The sequence below is a fragment of the Lepidochelys kempii genome, chromosome 7 (genome assembly GCF_965140285.1).
Source record: "Lepidochelys kempii isolate rLepKem1 chromosome 7, rLepKem1.hap1, whole genome shotgun sequence".
Lineage (NCBI taxonomy): Eukaryota > Metazoa > Chordata > Testudines > Cheloniidae > Lepidochelys > Lepidochelys kempii.
This window is the reverse complement of record NC_136386.1, coordinates 68958699-68974733: the sequence shown is the minus strand read 5'-3', so window position 1 is coordinate 68974733 and position 16035 is coordinate 68958699. Positions and strand designations below refer to the sequence as shown.

General features: G+C 41.8%; 1 protein-coding gene across 1 annotated transcript in view; it reads left to right on the top strand.

Moving 5' to 3' along the window:
• The window catches only part of LOC140914736 (rap1 GTPase-GDP dissociation stimulator 1), a 43380-nt gene extending 27873 nt beyond the window's left edge, over positions 1 to 15507 (top strand). Inside the window, exons 10-14 of the mRNA XM_078853929.1 lie at positions 3933 to 4058; positions 10475 to 10614; positions 11714 to 11840; positions 13078 to 13206; positions 14481 to 15507. Coding sequence (XP_078710055.1) covers positions 3933 to 4058; positions 10475 to 10614; positions 11714 to 11840; positions 13078 to 13206; positions 14481 to 14632 — 674 coding nt within the window. The 3' untranslated portion in view covers positions 14633 to 15507. The remainder of the gene's footprint in view (positions 1 to 3932; positions 4059 to 10474; positions 10615 to 11713; positions 11841 to 13077; positions 13207 to 14480) is intronic.
• Positions 15508 to 16035: the final 528 nt, after the last annotated feature.

The window sequence follows — 16035 nt, the reverse complement described above, 5'->3', positions numbered from 1 at the left end:
GGAATTATATCACATTATATCTTCAAGGGATTTTACAAAACCGCTCCTCTCCTTCTTTGAAACCAATACTAATTTAGAATGAGTTAAAATTTGACCTATATGTTGCAGTGTAGAGTTTCTGCTCTTGGGATCATTAATAAATAAATCAGGACATTGGTTCTACACCTCATCTCATGTCCAATGCAGCTCTGCTGTCCGGGAGTGCAATTGAGAGCAGGAATTAATTTGTCTGAACACTTCTAACAGAACAGTGCCACCCAAAATGATGGTGGGGCACTGATTTAGCACTGGCTCAGAGGAAAGAGTGCCAACTACAGAGCCACCAATACTCTACTCTTATCTGCAGCAACAGGGTGTTCTTGGAGGTCCCCTCTTCAATACTAAACTGACCAGGTTGTTTAACTTGTCTGAGCACAAAATGCTGACTTTATATGATAAAAATGTCCAAGACTTTGTCAAAATAAATCAAAATTAATGCCATGGAATATATTTGTATCCTTCTATTGATTACTAGCTAGATCTTGTGCCTCTTCTCCACTGCCTCCTTTTAATATTTGGTAAATGGTTTCTCTCTGAAGAAAATATGAGTTTCATTTCAGAAGTTCATTTATTTCTCTCAATACTCATGTTTAAAGTTAGGTACCCTGGTGAACAGCATGGGGCCTGTATGTTGATCAAACTAGAGTGATAAAGTTGGCCATAATGTGTGTGTGTGTGTGTATTTTTGTGGGGGTTTTTTAATGCAATGTACTTCATAGCACAGGCCTGGTCAATTGTTCTAAACTGGTGATATTCATTTGAAAGGTGAAGAGGATAAATTTTCTAAAATTTCCTAATGTAACATCTTGCATAAACCAGTGCATGCATATATATATATTTAGTGTGTGTGTGTGTGTGGACACGTTAGTCGACACAGCCCAACATACAGGTGTTTCTTGGTGCTAAAAGTGTACAACAATTTTTATGGGATATTTAACTAGAGCTGTTTTTAATCAAAATCAAAGTGTTTAAAAATGTTTCTGACAATTTTGTTCAGAAAAAAAATAAAATGAAGCTTTTCAATACTGTCGAAACGTCCCATTTTGACATTCTTGGAACTCACTGTTTCAGTTTTTGAAACAACTTTCCAAAACAAGTTTTTACAAGTTTTAAAGGATCAAAAATCCAAATTATTTTTTAATCAAAACATTTAATGTTTTGGGAAATTTCATTATTTGCTTTTGATCCATTTTAGAACAGAATTTTTTTTAAATAATGGAATTTCCCACAAAATTAAAAATCCAGTTCCTACCCAGCTCTATAGCTAAACCATATTTCTTTCATTTAAGAACAATCTGGCATTGCATGACATACATGGCTTTACTGCAAAGTAGCTTTAGTTACAAGTGTGTAACAGGGTCAAGTGCACAAGATGTCCATGCTATGCAGGCATATAAATCCCAGACAAGTCATATACCTACCCTCCTACACGGAAGCTCTTACATTGTGGTGAGGGAGCACAGAGAAGGACAAATGATTAAAGCAAAGAAAGGTGCTTTATTAGTCATAACCTGGAAGTAACAGATGGTTGAGCACTACTTCCCATTTCAGGGAAGCCTTCTAGCACAGAAATGCTGAGATAATACCCATGCAAAAATTATATAATTATATAGCAAAAATTAATAAGTTATTCTACAGACATCACATTCTGCTGATCATCTGACTGTGCCTTTGCACGTGAACTAACCTAAAGTTTCTGCTCTCCAATTCCGGACTCCTTAGTACTGACCTTCCACTGTCTCTCTGCTTGACTTTAGCCAGGAACCTGTCCCCTTCAGTGGCTAAGCCTTAGGATTATGTGCACAGGCTCTGGCTTGGCAATGACAGTACTTATTCTGCATCTGCTTTTAAAAAAGCTCCTTCCTAGGCTCTTGTGGCACCTTCCCTCAATGCTGCACTACGCACAGTAGCACAAGGCAGACTCTTTACAAACAGTCTGACCTTGGAATACAAACACTGGTGCTGCAGTCTCTGGGAGGAAATTTAACAGCTGTTTAACAGTGCAGAGGAATACTACACAACACTTTAAGCCGGGAAGGGAGAAATAATACCTTATCCAGCTGAAACAGTGAGGGTAATTTAGGTAGGCATGATGTAATTACCTACATTAGACTGTAGGGTGAGATTTTCAAAACTTCAAAAACTCTCATTGATTTTATTCTTGTACTATGTCCTGTGGGATCTTTAATGATTACAAGTAGCGAGGACATTGATCAATCTCTCATCTGAAAGATAGCTCTTCCAGTGCTCAATTCTCCTAAACAGCAGTCTGGGACATTGGTATGATATGGACTCAAGAGGAAGAACCCCCTTCAGTGAATCCCCAGTCCCACTTTCTGTAGTATAGGACCTAAATGTTCCTTGGAGGTTTCTTAACCAAGCCGCGAATGACCCAGACCTTGTACAGTTTATAGGGTGTATCAAGCTGCAGTTTAATTCCTCCTGTATCCTTCCTTGCTAGGACAGACCAAATGCCAGCCAATCTTAATGGCTTGTGCGGTTGTACTTTAATGTGCTGAACTATGTGTTATCAGATATTTGTGCATTGATTTAGAGTCTAATTTAATTTTGGTAATCTTCGTTGTTCACATGTCTATTACAAACAAATCATGATCTTTTGAAGTGTGAGTTTCTTCTGGGAAACTAAAAAGCTGTGCATCAGAACATGAAAAGGAAAAAAATCATAGATGGAGGCTAACTAAAGAAACCTATCAGTTGCCAGAGGCTGCATGAAAGGAACTAATGAAAGCAACTGGAGAATGTTGAAAGAAAGAAAATCCACACACTGTGATTTACTTAAAAGGAGCAGTAATGTATGGAACACAGCACTTATAAATTCTGTGAAATCCTATGAAATCCTATTCTCATCCCAGGTCTTTGCTAGCCATCACCATTAAAGCAAGCCTCAAAATATGGAAATTATCAGCAGAGCCCCCATACTGAGGACATACTCCTCCTCAGCATTAATACTACACAGGCTACACCTTTAACGGGGCATAAGATAAAACTGCAAGGGAAGTCAAACAGAACATAAGATGGAAATCAATTAGATACGTTCTAAAACTTACGGATGGGCACAAGAGGTGTCTTTTTAATTGATTCAAACTGAGTAATACAGAGAGGGGTTTCCTGGTGAATTCTACTACAATCAAGAGACTGGGGTTTGAGCTTCTGCTACTGGAACCAAAGGAAATTACAAACAAGGTAATTAACAGTTAGTGTCTGTTTCTTGGCCTGCATGCAAGGTCGGTAAGGGAAAGGACAGAAGGATTCTTGCCTGATGCAGTTGCCCCAGGAAAGACAAAAACATGCAGAAGGGGAGGAGAACATTACTTTGTAGAAAGACTTTGGTAGCGGAGTTAAGCCGCGTTCAGGTTTTTTCCAGAGAAGCTTCTGATCATTACCAGGAATTATTGCACTAAAGAGTGGTGCAGAGAAACGGGATTAGTAAGGGAAGGAGAGCAGAGAAGCAATGGTATCAGCAACAAAAGCATCAGGTATCTTAAATACAAAGGCACTTCACCCTCCAAACTAACGCAAATTCTTTTTACTGCATCTCCTCTTAGATAGGGATGAACAAACAGAGAGCACAATTTTCTGAACCCTGGCCTCGCATTCCAACAGGTTTGAAAAAGCTGTGAGTGAGTGAATGTGTTTTCACAAGAACACTGTTCCTGTGATATGTGTAGCTCAGTATAAGACCAAAAGGTTTAGACAATTCTGACCTTTATTTGAACCAAGGCTTACCACTTGTCGATGTTTAGTAACCACAGGAAAAGCAACTGTCAGTTGAATATATCTAACTTGTATGGTCTTCATCGTTGTAGTATTTGAGCTACAAGTTCACGTTCTCCAAAATGATCAAGTTCTCTCTTTCTGGTTCCACTTTCTAGTTGCTAACAAGGTCCAGATGCTGGAGGAAGGCGTAGCAGAGCGGATCCAGATGCTTTTGAGATCAGAGATGGCTCCTGTGCAGTTTAAACTTCTTGGAACACTGCGAATGTTAATAGATGGTCAAGGTAGAGAATTGCTGAGCACAGACTAATGTCACCTTGAAATGTTTTGCAAGCTACAAATGAAAGGGAAAATACACTTTGGAAATGTGGAAAGTCAATGGGCCAAATGCTCGGCAGATAACTCCACTAAACCAGCAGAGTTAAAACAGCAGAGAATTTTGTCCGGTGTGTCAAGTCCACTTGAGCAAAAAACTCAAACATCTTGACAGCAATAGATAAGATATGGAGAGGCCTGAAATAATAAGTTGCAAAAATCTAAGTGAGAAATAACTAAGGCCTGAACAAGAGATTTTTAATGGAGTTACGCCAGCATAAAATTAGTATAATTGGGCCAAAGCTTTATAATCTGACAGTTTAAAGTGAGTGAACAGTAGAATTGGGGAATATAAAGGATCGAGAAGATTTGTGTGGGGGGGAAGGTTTCTAGCACTCTAAAACATTTCTGTACAGTCCTGATTCTTACAGATTTATCCTACATCCTGCAAGTCTGGCTGCATATCTTCAAAAGACCGGAATCTCTTTTGGGCATTGTAACAGGATGATACCGTGTGCTTCAATTCCATGTTTGGAAGCCCAAAGCCTACAGTTGGCTACACAGATGGGTATAAAGTATGACAAACTCATTTTATGTATCTAATTGCCATTCTGAGAACCAAGATGCAGGAATGGGCGCTCAGCTTAGGCATCCAAGTTTGAAATTTGTGCTCTCCATTTACCATCATATGGTGATTCATCCTGACACAAACCAGACAATGTCCTACCAGAATATCATGGCATGGGAAAGCAAACCCCGTGCTTTTGAGATATCTTAGTTATTTCAGTGCACATGAGCAGATAACCTAGACCAATATTCCTCACAGACTTGTGCATTAGGTTTAAGGACCAGAACAAGGGAAAAAAATCCAGAAAACTGAGTGATGGGTTCCCATTTCAGAACTGTCACGGATTGCTGGCACACGCAGAGTAAGGTCTTTACTCACATGGATTCATCAGCTATGTGGGGAAAACAAAGAGCTGATTCTCTACCGCCTCATATAAAATTACCACAGTTGGTTTGTCAGCAATTTGCAAATGAATACACCAGGTACAAGGCAATGGAGAATCAGGCCTAGAATCTGTGTGATCAGTACAAAAATCTTTAATTCAATAGAAAGTTTCCATTTGCATCTGACCACAGTAGATGGATGACATTACAAACTACAAGGAAATTTAGCATAATAAAACTATTTTTTCTTCTCATGCTTTGGAGAGAGTTACTAAAATATTCAGTCTATTATGATTATTTGAAGAATGTTAAAGGTGACAACTTCAGAGTTGAGATGACAGGCATCAGAGGATACTTTTAGGAAATTAAGTAACATTAGGATAGGCCCTGAATTACAAAACACTAAGAGGCAGCTTCTGCTCTTGCTCACACTGGTTGTACGCCTATAAGATTCCAGTGACTTCAGTTCAATTATTTTAGATTTACGTTGGTATAAGTGAGATCAGAAATTGGCCCCAATGAGACAGCAATAGCTGAAACAAGAATCCTCTTCTGATTTTGAAATAATGTAGCATATTCTAGTGTAGAGTAGGGAAAATCTAAAATGCTACTTAAGTTTTATCCTTCCATGGTAGTAAGTGCAGAAGCTGCCCGTCTTTAATTGCCTTATGTTCTGTTTACCCATGAGCCAACATTGACCTTAATTAACACCGCATGAAACACTCTCATGAAATGTGTAACAAGTCCCTACTAAATTAGTTAATTGCATTATCTATTGTAAATTCATTACTCTGACAATTGCTGGGCATGCTGATGCTCACAGAATTGAGAAAGGCATGTTTCTCTCTAATTATAGCAAGTTGGATGCCTTTGTGCTTATCACTGTCAGCATCACACCACCAAAAGGAGGTACTTCCCACAGTAACTCGTTCCCCCAATGTATTGCTGATGGAGCCACACTGACAGATTTATGCACCTAGCCCCATGGCCACAGTAGCTTTTTAAGCAATAGCTGGATGTTAGGAAGTGGGCACGATTTACACAAGCCCCACATTCCATAAATTGAAGATATAAAGAGTCTCGCCTTCTAAATGGTGTCTAATTAGACTTGGGCTTAGAGTGCTTTATTGCCAGCAGAGTCAACAGAAAGTCCAACTGGATAAGAAACTGGGTCAGGGCCTCTGCCTTGAGCAAGCCTTTTAAACTGGTTTTATTTGCCAACATGGCACCTCTTAGAAGAAAGCTGTCTGGACTCTAACTGGACTGCTCTGATCTCTTGAAACAAATACAAACAGTTCTGGCCTTGAAACCACTGCCATTCTCTCACGGGAGGTGACTTACGGTAGTGAGTGAAAAGTCTCTGTCATTCTGCTGGGTGAAGAGATCCTCATGCAGAAGAAGTGAATGGGGGTGATCTTTGGACAGGTCCAGAAGCTCTGAGAACCAGTTCTGCCATGCTTATGCTGCCACTCTGACTTTGTCCTGTCCACCCTTCCTCAGTATTCTGGGGCTGAGAGAAAATGGAAGAAAAATATAAAATGCCCTCCTATTGGACACTTTTTGAGTAGACCTGGCAAACAGCCTGTACCAAATGCACTCTAGTCAAGACATAAAAGTCACATTTCATGCCCAGATGAAGCAGGGAATATTGCAGGACAAGAAGGAACACCTCTTAATCCTGGATTTCTTAGGTGTGTACATCATGGCCCCATGGCAACCAAAGAAGTCAACCAACACTGCCCTCACTCCTGAAAAGCTAAAATAAATAAATCAATCTTTAAAGTCAACTGAATCTCAAACTACAAGCTAGACCTAAAGCTTAAACACAATAGAAAGGACAGGTCTGTTCTATGACCACTCTGGCTGGTGTGTAGAGAGGAGCTGAGGGAGTGTTAAGGGAGGTTGGGTAGCTATATCCTGTGGCTATGGGGCACAAGGGATTGTGCACCCCTCCCCAACTATTAATTACTGCACTAAATGTTTCTGTGACCACGTGGATGGGCACTCTACTTTTACATTGAGGCTTAGGAGAGGTGAAGCAAGTTGCATCTCATCTTTTGCTCCTACCTCATCTCCTAAAAGTATACATTGAAAAGACACCTCCAGGTTTATCTCTGGTGTTTTTTTGTGTGGAATTCTAAGACTTGATCCTACAAAAGTACTGAATGCCCTCCACTTCTATTGCGGGCAATGGGGACTGAGGCACTAAATGTTTGCCTGGTGGCGCTCAGACCTTCACAGGAGTGGATCCCTAGACAGCATTATATTTAGTTAGAACAAAAGACTTTATATGCCTCAGTACCCCTTTTGCAAGCACTTTTTTTTTGCACTGAGTAGCACTTTCCAGCTTCTAACCATTTTTAATCAGTAGCACTGTGTAACAATGTGGCTTTAATTAAGTTAAATTGCAATAATGTTCCAGTGGAACTGTGTGTGTTAAACTATATGGATATCAAAGGAGTTCATCAGGATCATGCATAATCTCTCTTTTGCTGTTGTCGGAATTTTTAAGGGTTGTAGCAGCCATTTTCTTCAGAAGCACAAGTCTTCATGAGTTACTGCAGACAATTAGAGGCTCATTTGGTTATAAAGAGGATTATCAAGTGAGTTGTTTCTGCGTGACACCCACAAAGATTAGAATTCCTGACATCTTGGTATCTCATGAGAAGACTCTGGTCTGATAAGGACGGATGGGTGAATAGGTTCAGACCAAATAAGAACCTCCTGCAAACATTGTTCAAAATTTGAATTAAGTCTGACAAAGAAAAAAGTGTTCTTCTGAGGTTTGAGAAAGTTTATTTAATTTTTCTCCTGAGTAACTTTGAATTTCCAGGTTTCAGAGTAGCAGCCCTGTTAGTCTGTATTCGCAAAAAGAAAAGGAGGACTTGTGGCACCTTAGAGACTAAGCAATTTATTTGAGCATAAGCTTTTGTGAGCTACAGCTCACGTTATTGGATGCATTCAGTGGAAAATACAGTGGGGAGCTTTATATACATAGAGAACATGAAACAATGGGTGTTACCATACACACTGTAATGAGAGTGATCACTTAAGGTGAGCTATTACCAGCAGGAGAGCCGGGGTGGCGGCGGGCGGGGGATGGGGAACCTTTTGTAGTGATAATCAAGGTGGGCCATTTCCAACAGTTGACAAGAACATCTGAGGAATGGTGAGGGGTGGGGAATAAACAAGGAGAAATAGTTTTACTTTGTGTAATGACCCATCCACTCCCAGTATCTATTCAAGCCTAAGTTAATTGTATCCAGTTTGCAAATTAATTCCAATTCAGCAGTCTCTCATTGGAATCTGTTTTTGAAGTTGTTTTGTTGAAGAATTGCAACTTTTAGGTCTGTAATCGAGTGACCAAAGAGATTGAAGTGTTCTCCAACTGGTTTTTGAATGTTATCATTCTTGATGTCTGATGTGTGTCCATTTATTCTTTTACATAGAAACTGTCCAGTTTGACCAATGTACATGGCAGAGGGGCATTGCTGGCACATATCACATTGGTAGATGTGCAGGTGAACGAGCCTCTGATAGTGTGGCTGATGTGATTAGACCCAATGATGGTGTCCCCTGAATAGATATGTGGACACAGTTGGCAACGGGCTTTGTTGCAAGGATAGGTTCCTGAGTTAGTGTTTCTGTTGTGTGGTGTGTGTTTGCTGGTGAGTATTTGCTTCAGGTTGGGGGGCTGTCAGTAAGCAAGGACTGGCCTGTCTCCCAAGATCTGTGAGAGTGATGGGTCGTCCTTCAGGATAGGTTGTAGATCCTTGATGATGCACTGGAGAGGTTTTTCTGAAGTTTTAGGTAGAACTGGTGCTGAATTTTTGGACAATGCCCCCCAGGTGCTGATTTGTCAAAACCTAAACTTTTTTTGCAAAAGCATAAGTTTTGATGAAAATTTCGTCCAGAAGTTTTCTTACGTCCTGGATGGATGGTTATAGACAAAAGACACCCCACCCACCCCCAGAAAAGCCAATAGCCCAGTGGTTAAGAGTTTCACCTTGGATGTCACCCAGGTTCAGGTTCCTACTCTTGCCTGATTTGGAGCAGGGTCTTGAATTGGGTTTTCCACATCCCATAGGTGTGCCCTAATCACCAGTTATTGGTTATTCTGGGCTCTGGCTAGGGTTGCCAGTTTTGGTTGGACATATTCCTGGAGGTTGATTCACAACATAATTTTTAATTAAAGATGAATCTTTAATTCCTGGAGTCTCCGAGACCAGTGGTTCTCAAACTTCAGCAACCCAAGGACCCCCATTTTGATTTAAATTTTTTCGTGGACCTCCAAGCCCCCCCTTTCCCCAAGGCCCCACCCCTCCTCGTACCCACCTCTTTCTGCTGCCTCTCCCTAGTATGCCCTGTCCCAGCACCTTCTGCACACCGCTGAACAGCTGTTCCCTGGTGTGTAGGAGGAGCTAGGAGGGAGAGGGAGAAGTTGATCAGCAGGGCCCACAGACCCCCTGGAGTGCCCTCACGGACCCCCAGGGGTCCACAGACCCCAGTTTGAGAGATGTTGCCCTAGACAATCCTGAAGGGTTGGTAACCCTAGCTCTGTCTGTGTGTAGCTCTGATTTTTTTGCAAACAATTCATAGGGTCTCTATTTTGTGCCAATGCTGAACAAAAACAAAATTTCAAAACCTCAAAATTTTGCACAAGATGGAATTGTTTTCCAGACAGCCCTCCTTTCTTCCTGGGTGCATTATGGCAACACCCAAAAGTCATATTCTGGATACGGTCCTAGTTATATTATAAGCTCTTTAGAGCACAGACCATCTTTTCATTTGTACAGCGCCAAGCACAGAGTAGTTCTGGTCCATGACTAGGACTTCTAGGCACTACCACAATACAAATAAAGATTGTGCTAGAGGCATTGGAATATAGACCTCGCGCCCCGCTTGCTCGTCTCTGCCCTTTCTCTCCTGTCGCTCAACCTTATAGCCAGCAAGAAGTGGGAGGGCCTCCCACTTTTTAAAGTGATGGGGCCATGACCCCTGCCCCCCATTCTGGTATTCCTGCATGGATATCTTAAGTAACTAGCCCAGGGTTGCACAGTAAGTCAGTGGCTAGGCCAGAAGCCTAGCTGCCATAAATCAGTGTAGCCTCATTGACTTCAATGGAGCAAGCCAGTTTTATAACAACTGGGATTTTGTCCAAGTGCCAGGAAGCCTGACTCCCATTCGCCCGTTTTAACATTCAGCAACTTTTTAATTTCTTAGAACATCTTATGTCTGACTCACAAGTGTACTATAGTCCCAAACAGCTTGTTTGTAGAGTGTGGTACCCTGCAAACCAAACAGCAGTGTCCTTCAGTAGGGCAAGTGAGGTCATCAGCAGAATTAGACATCCGCAAGGATTCTCTTTTAGACTGCATCCTCTGTGCTACAGGCTCTGAGTAAACACCTGGACATGCCATTCTTCTCTTTTCAGCTGACAGTGCAGAGATGCTAGGACAGGACCCCCTGCTGATCAACAGACTTGTGCAATGGTGTGATGCCCAGGAGCACGCTGGTGTTCGTGGAGAAGCAAACCGATTGCTGGCATCGCTCTTGCGGCACAGCAGATCCCAAGTATGAAATTAGTGGTATAATTTTTTTTTTTTAATTGTCAAGAGTGCTTACTGCCAGGCTGGCATCCTTGTTGCTGTGTGCTTGCTGACAGCACACACAGAATCAGTACAAGCTTTTCCATACCACCCCTCCAACATGCCTCAGATGGACAGACTCCTTTCTGGAGTAGGAGAGCGATCACCCCTCATAACCACACAGTCCTTTTTGCTGAAACTACCCATAAGGGAGTCACCTAGTGCATGCGTGGTAGCTGCTCTGTGATATGGACACCTGTCAATGGGAATGGACTTAATTCACATTAATTTCAGACATCAGCTGGTAATAACTTTCAGTCACTCAGCAAGCTGGGCTGGATTTGAACCAGCAGCCTAGAGGAGAAAAACACCCTAACTGAATACCAGTTCCTGACTCCTCCATCAAGCATCCTAGGTACAATCTTCTTTTTCATAAAGATTTTACCATGTTCAAACATGAAACCAATATTAAAAAAACAAAACCCAAACAGCTGAAAAAACCCACCTGTGTCATATACCAAAATCTCTTTCAGAAATTCTAAAGAGTTCACGGAGGCTGCCTAGTCCTTGCTTCAGGGAGGGATGAATGCAGGTTTTCTGATGACAATATGCTGTTGATATGTTAGCAAAGGCTTTGTTGCTTATGTTAAGGCTATTCTGATTGATTATACAGAGGATATAAAATGGAGCTGTACTTTGCATAAAGTGGAATAAAGTAAAAATGAGTCACTACTAATTTAGAAGCTTTAATAATTAAAAGCTTGACCATGAGGAACCACAAGCGTAAAAGAAAAGGGAAGTACCTCTAAACATTGCTATTTCAGCTAAAGGAATGCAAGGTGGCTTTCAAGCTCAGGTGAATGACTAATGCTGACAAAAAATTCTCTCTTTGGCAGTGCAGGCAAAATACAATGAATGTATCCAGAATAGCGCTTCAGTGATGGCAGGGGAACCATTTCCAATCGATTCAGAGACTTTCAGGGGTGAACCGTGATTTCCTTTTGTAACCTCAGTGTTATTTGTGCCTCAGCTTTTGATTTGTGATCCTTTCACCTGACACATTTCTTTTGTTTGACTGACAACAGGAAGTAGTCAAAGCCATCCAGCAGGCACAAGGAGTGAAGCACCTGGTTTCCATGACAACAAGTGAACATGTTATCATGCAGAATGAAGCTCTGATTGCACTGGCCATAGCATCTGCAATTAATTTAGGTATCCTCCCTCCCCCAGAACATTGGCCTGAGTAATCATTTAAGATGTCGTTCTTGTTATTTATACAAGTGTTTTATAGCCCTGTTAATTTGCACAGTGATTTACAGAATTTATGTAAGGTATATTCCTAGCCTTGAAAAGATTATGGTCTATTTTACTGTCAACAGGACAGAAGCAGAGGGACTGGGGATTACCAGTAAGAAGCAGGAACAAGGGATTTCTTGAAGCGGTTGGTTTTGGGGAGGGATTTGAAGAATCGAGGATGCTTGGTAGATAGGGACAAGAAGTTATTGGATACCTGTTGGGCAGTGTGTTAGAGAGCATGAAACCAAGATCACGACAAAGGGAGAATCAGGAAGAGTAGAGAGGAAGCAAGAATTTTAATAGGGGAAAGGAGTGTAGAGATGTTAGTGGAGTCAAAATTAGTTTGGGCCTTCATTCTTAAATGACAGGCAAGATGATTCAAGGATAAAGTAGTGTCAGGGTAGATAGGAAGAGGACTGTAGCAGAGGCATTTTGGATAGACTTGAGAAAGTATAAATAACAAAATAGGCTAAAGGATCCTGCAAAAGCTCTGAATGAAAGAAATACCCTCCTCTTCACAGTTACAATTAATAGGTTGGATTCCTAGTAGCATGGAGCACTCACAGCTCCCGTCAGCTTCAACTGGATTTGCGGTTGCTCAGCACCTTTGAAAAAATGGGGCTTGATATTTATTAAGATTGGTGCTGCATATATAGGACATAAAAGACACTATCCTGAAGATCTTACAGTCTAATCAGAAGAACAACAACGATTGCATTTAAGACCCAACTACAAGAAGCCAATATTAATGCTAAGCTCCATCATGGACTAAAGCCAGAAAGGAATGTACTCTTAGACATGGATCAGTGCTGCCAGCATTGGTCAAGTCAGAAAAAGATCTATATACAGAAGATTAAGTCAGCTACCCACAACTATGAGAATGTGAGGGAAGGCTAGTAAAGATTGATACATATGAATTAAGCCATGATGTAGAAAATTTACTACCTACAGCTGAGCTGTTTTATGGGCCTGATACTGCGAGGTGCTGGGGGGTGCTCAGCACTTCACTGGACCAGGCCTTATATCTGCATTAAGGCAAGTCAGCCGTTTTCTATCTTGTTTGACAGACCTTCATTTTTCATATGCAAGTTACCCAAGAATTTTTCATTGAAAACATAAGATGTCATGGAAATAATTCTAATTTTATTTTCAGAAGTCATCGAAGAGTCACTTAAGGAGTCGAGACTAGTTCGAAGCTTACATAAGCTTCTACAAGATGAGAGCACAGGTCCCGAGGTGAAATATAATTCAATGGGCCTACTGTGCAGCCTTCTTAATTCAGGTAATTTCACTTTGGCACTAAACACCTGTCCATGTCTGTTACTGTGACATTACAAGAACTGTGTCACTAAGTATTTTCAACCAGGTGCGAGGTTGCATCCAAACAACAAAGTAGCAGCAGCAAGACTCAGAGGTTTATTTCTTTCTGCCAGGTAAGGACCAGACAGCCATTCTTCCTCTCATGGGATACCACCTTTCCCTGTGAGAAGTCCACTGAGGTCATTGGAACTACCTGTGATGGAGTCAAGAGTCAAAAGTCTAGAGGAGGGAGCAAAGTAACACAGACACCTTCATGCTTCCTCAGTTTTGGGGCTAGCATGCACCAGCTCTCATACCCAGAGCAAAATGCGTACGACAGCCTTGCAACCAATTAGCTCAAGATATACTGGCTTGCTGACCCCACCCCCCATCTCCTAGCCATGTAGAGGCTAGGGAGGGGTGTGGACAAACAACTGCCATGCTGGCACCATGCTGCCTAGAAATTCCTCTCCTGGGAGGAATCCCCAGCTGCCTGATTAAGCTGGCTCTAAGTCTGCTATGTGTCAATAGAGAGTCTGCCCAAATAGTTCTGATTTTTTTTATCCACATTTTTCTAGAATGGTTCAGGGGAAACCTGAAAGTGGGTTCCAGATTTTTAAATATTTTTTGAAAACCCAAGAATTTCTAAGTTTAAAAATCTATTGTCTGGGCAGACTTTTTCCCATTTATTATATCCCAACAGTCCTCATACCACCCCATGGACCCAGACTGCTGAACCATAAACCAGGTAGGTCAGATCCTCAGCTGGTATAAATCAACAAAGCTCTATTGATTTCAGTGGAGCTGTGCTGGTTTTTACAGCAGCTGGGGATCTGACCCGTAAAGATTTTCTCAGTGGTCTATTTCATTAGCACGCGACAGACATCTTTTAATTTTGATGCTGAGTGTCAAATCTTCCTGGTATGAAATGCTGAAGCAAAATATAAAGCACGAGGTAGAGGCAGGAGCATGGCTGTTGTAATACATTCTGAAAACTTATTATTTTACAACTAGGTCTTCTGGGAAGGGTGAAGTAATAAAAGAAAAGATATTTATACAGGGCAATTAGTTAACACTTGCAAATAAGTTAACTTCTTTCCAAAAATCATCATCCCAAGTGAGACTCTAAATAAGTTTGTATTTAAATAAAACACAGCGGAGTTAACCTGCGGCTGTAATACATCCTTACATTGTAGTATCTCCTTCAGAGTCTGGACTAATGCATGTCATTGAAGTCTGTGTTTGATCTCCCTTCAGGTGATTTGAAACAAGAAGTAGAAGAGAACAACATTAAAGAAACCTTGGAAAAACTTTGTAGCCATAGCAATGCAAATGTGGTCAAGCAGGCTGTGATGACCCTCCAGATACTGAGAGATGAGAGTCAAAACACCGGCTTTGTTTCTCCATAGCTGTTGGTGCTGCTTTCTCTGGCAGCTGGGGTATTCCAATAAAACGTTATCTTTTGCCAACAGCCACCATATTTATCACGCTGATGTCCACTAAATGCTATTAAACATAGTGCAGGCTACAGCTCTCATTGACATGTTGGGCCTCATTTTCAAAACTGTACATGCAACACTTATATCCATTTGTACTTCTAGTTTGCACCCACACTGTGTTACTGCAGCTGCATGTACCTACAGGCAATCCGGGGCCCTAGCTACACTACAGCAGGGACACCCCCTGTGGCAGGGACAGGGGCAAGGAGCTGCCTCCTTCCTCCATAGAAACTGTAAATAAAGATCCTTCTTCTCCTGCCCTCTCTTTCTCCCCAGGCCTAGCACTAGTGGCAAGATGTGCCCTTCAGCCCCCTGGAGAGACAGGTGCAGCAGGCGGGGGTGTCTCTCCCCCCCCCAGCCTGACACCCTGGCTGCTGTGGTAATCTGTTTGGGAAGTGGGCCAGGCACACTGCAATTTTTATTTCCCAACATGCAGAGTCCTCTGCTGAGGCAATGTTGGCAGGAGGCCTCAGAGCTTGAGATGGACACTGTGAGAGATGGATGGAGCAGCTCCTACTCCCCTGGCTTTCAGAATGTCTGCTGAGTCATTACATGACTCATTAGAATGATTCTCATTTTAAACTAAAGATCCCTTTATGCTGGTCTGGCAGAATAAAGTAGCCCTAAAGTGGGAGTAAGTTGTATTTACATTTCTTTAAAGGCTCCATTTCAGCACCAGAGCAGCTCTGAAGATCTCAGATTCTGTTTTCCTCCCTAATTTCAGCTGCTTTCTTGATCACAATGCATGACCAAATGTCTTTTTAAGGAATAAATTTCAGTAACTGCATGGATATACTAGATTGTGTTTTGTTTTAACTCTTCCCTGGTTATGCGTATTGTTCCTGGGGAAAGGACCCCACACCACACTCCTTGCAGTATACTTCACTACATTACTGTCTGCACCAACTGAGAGGGACCAAGCATCTACAGCTGCATTAGACACTCCAAGGGACACTCCAACATGTCAGACTTTATAAGGTGACATGGGACAGATTGTGCCCCCCCACACTTGCCAGACTAGAAGCAAAAGAGGCTGGGGAAGAACTCAGCTTCTGCACACCATAGGGCTGCCATGAACAGACCTACCCTGGCCCTCTCTGAATCCCTGGTACAGGGGACACATCCAGGGTGAGAGGGGGAATCTCCATAGTCCACATCATTACGAAAATTCTGGAGCAGTTCATGGACAGCCCGCAAGAAACTGTTGTATATTGGAGCATCCCTCAGGGTAAATCAAACATTTGTAACCCACAACAAACATTTGTGGAATATTTAGATTAAACCTTCACAAAGGTGTTAGTCTACTCCAGCTA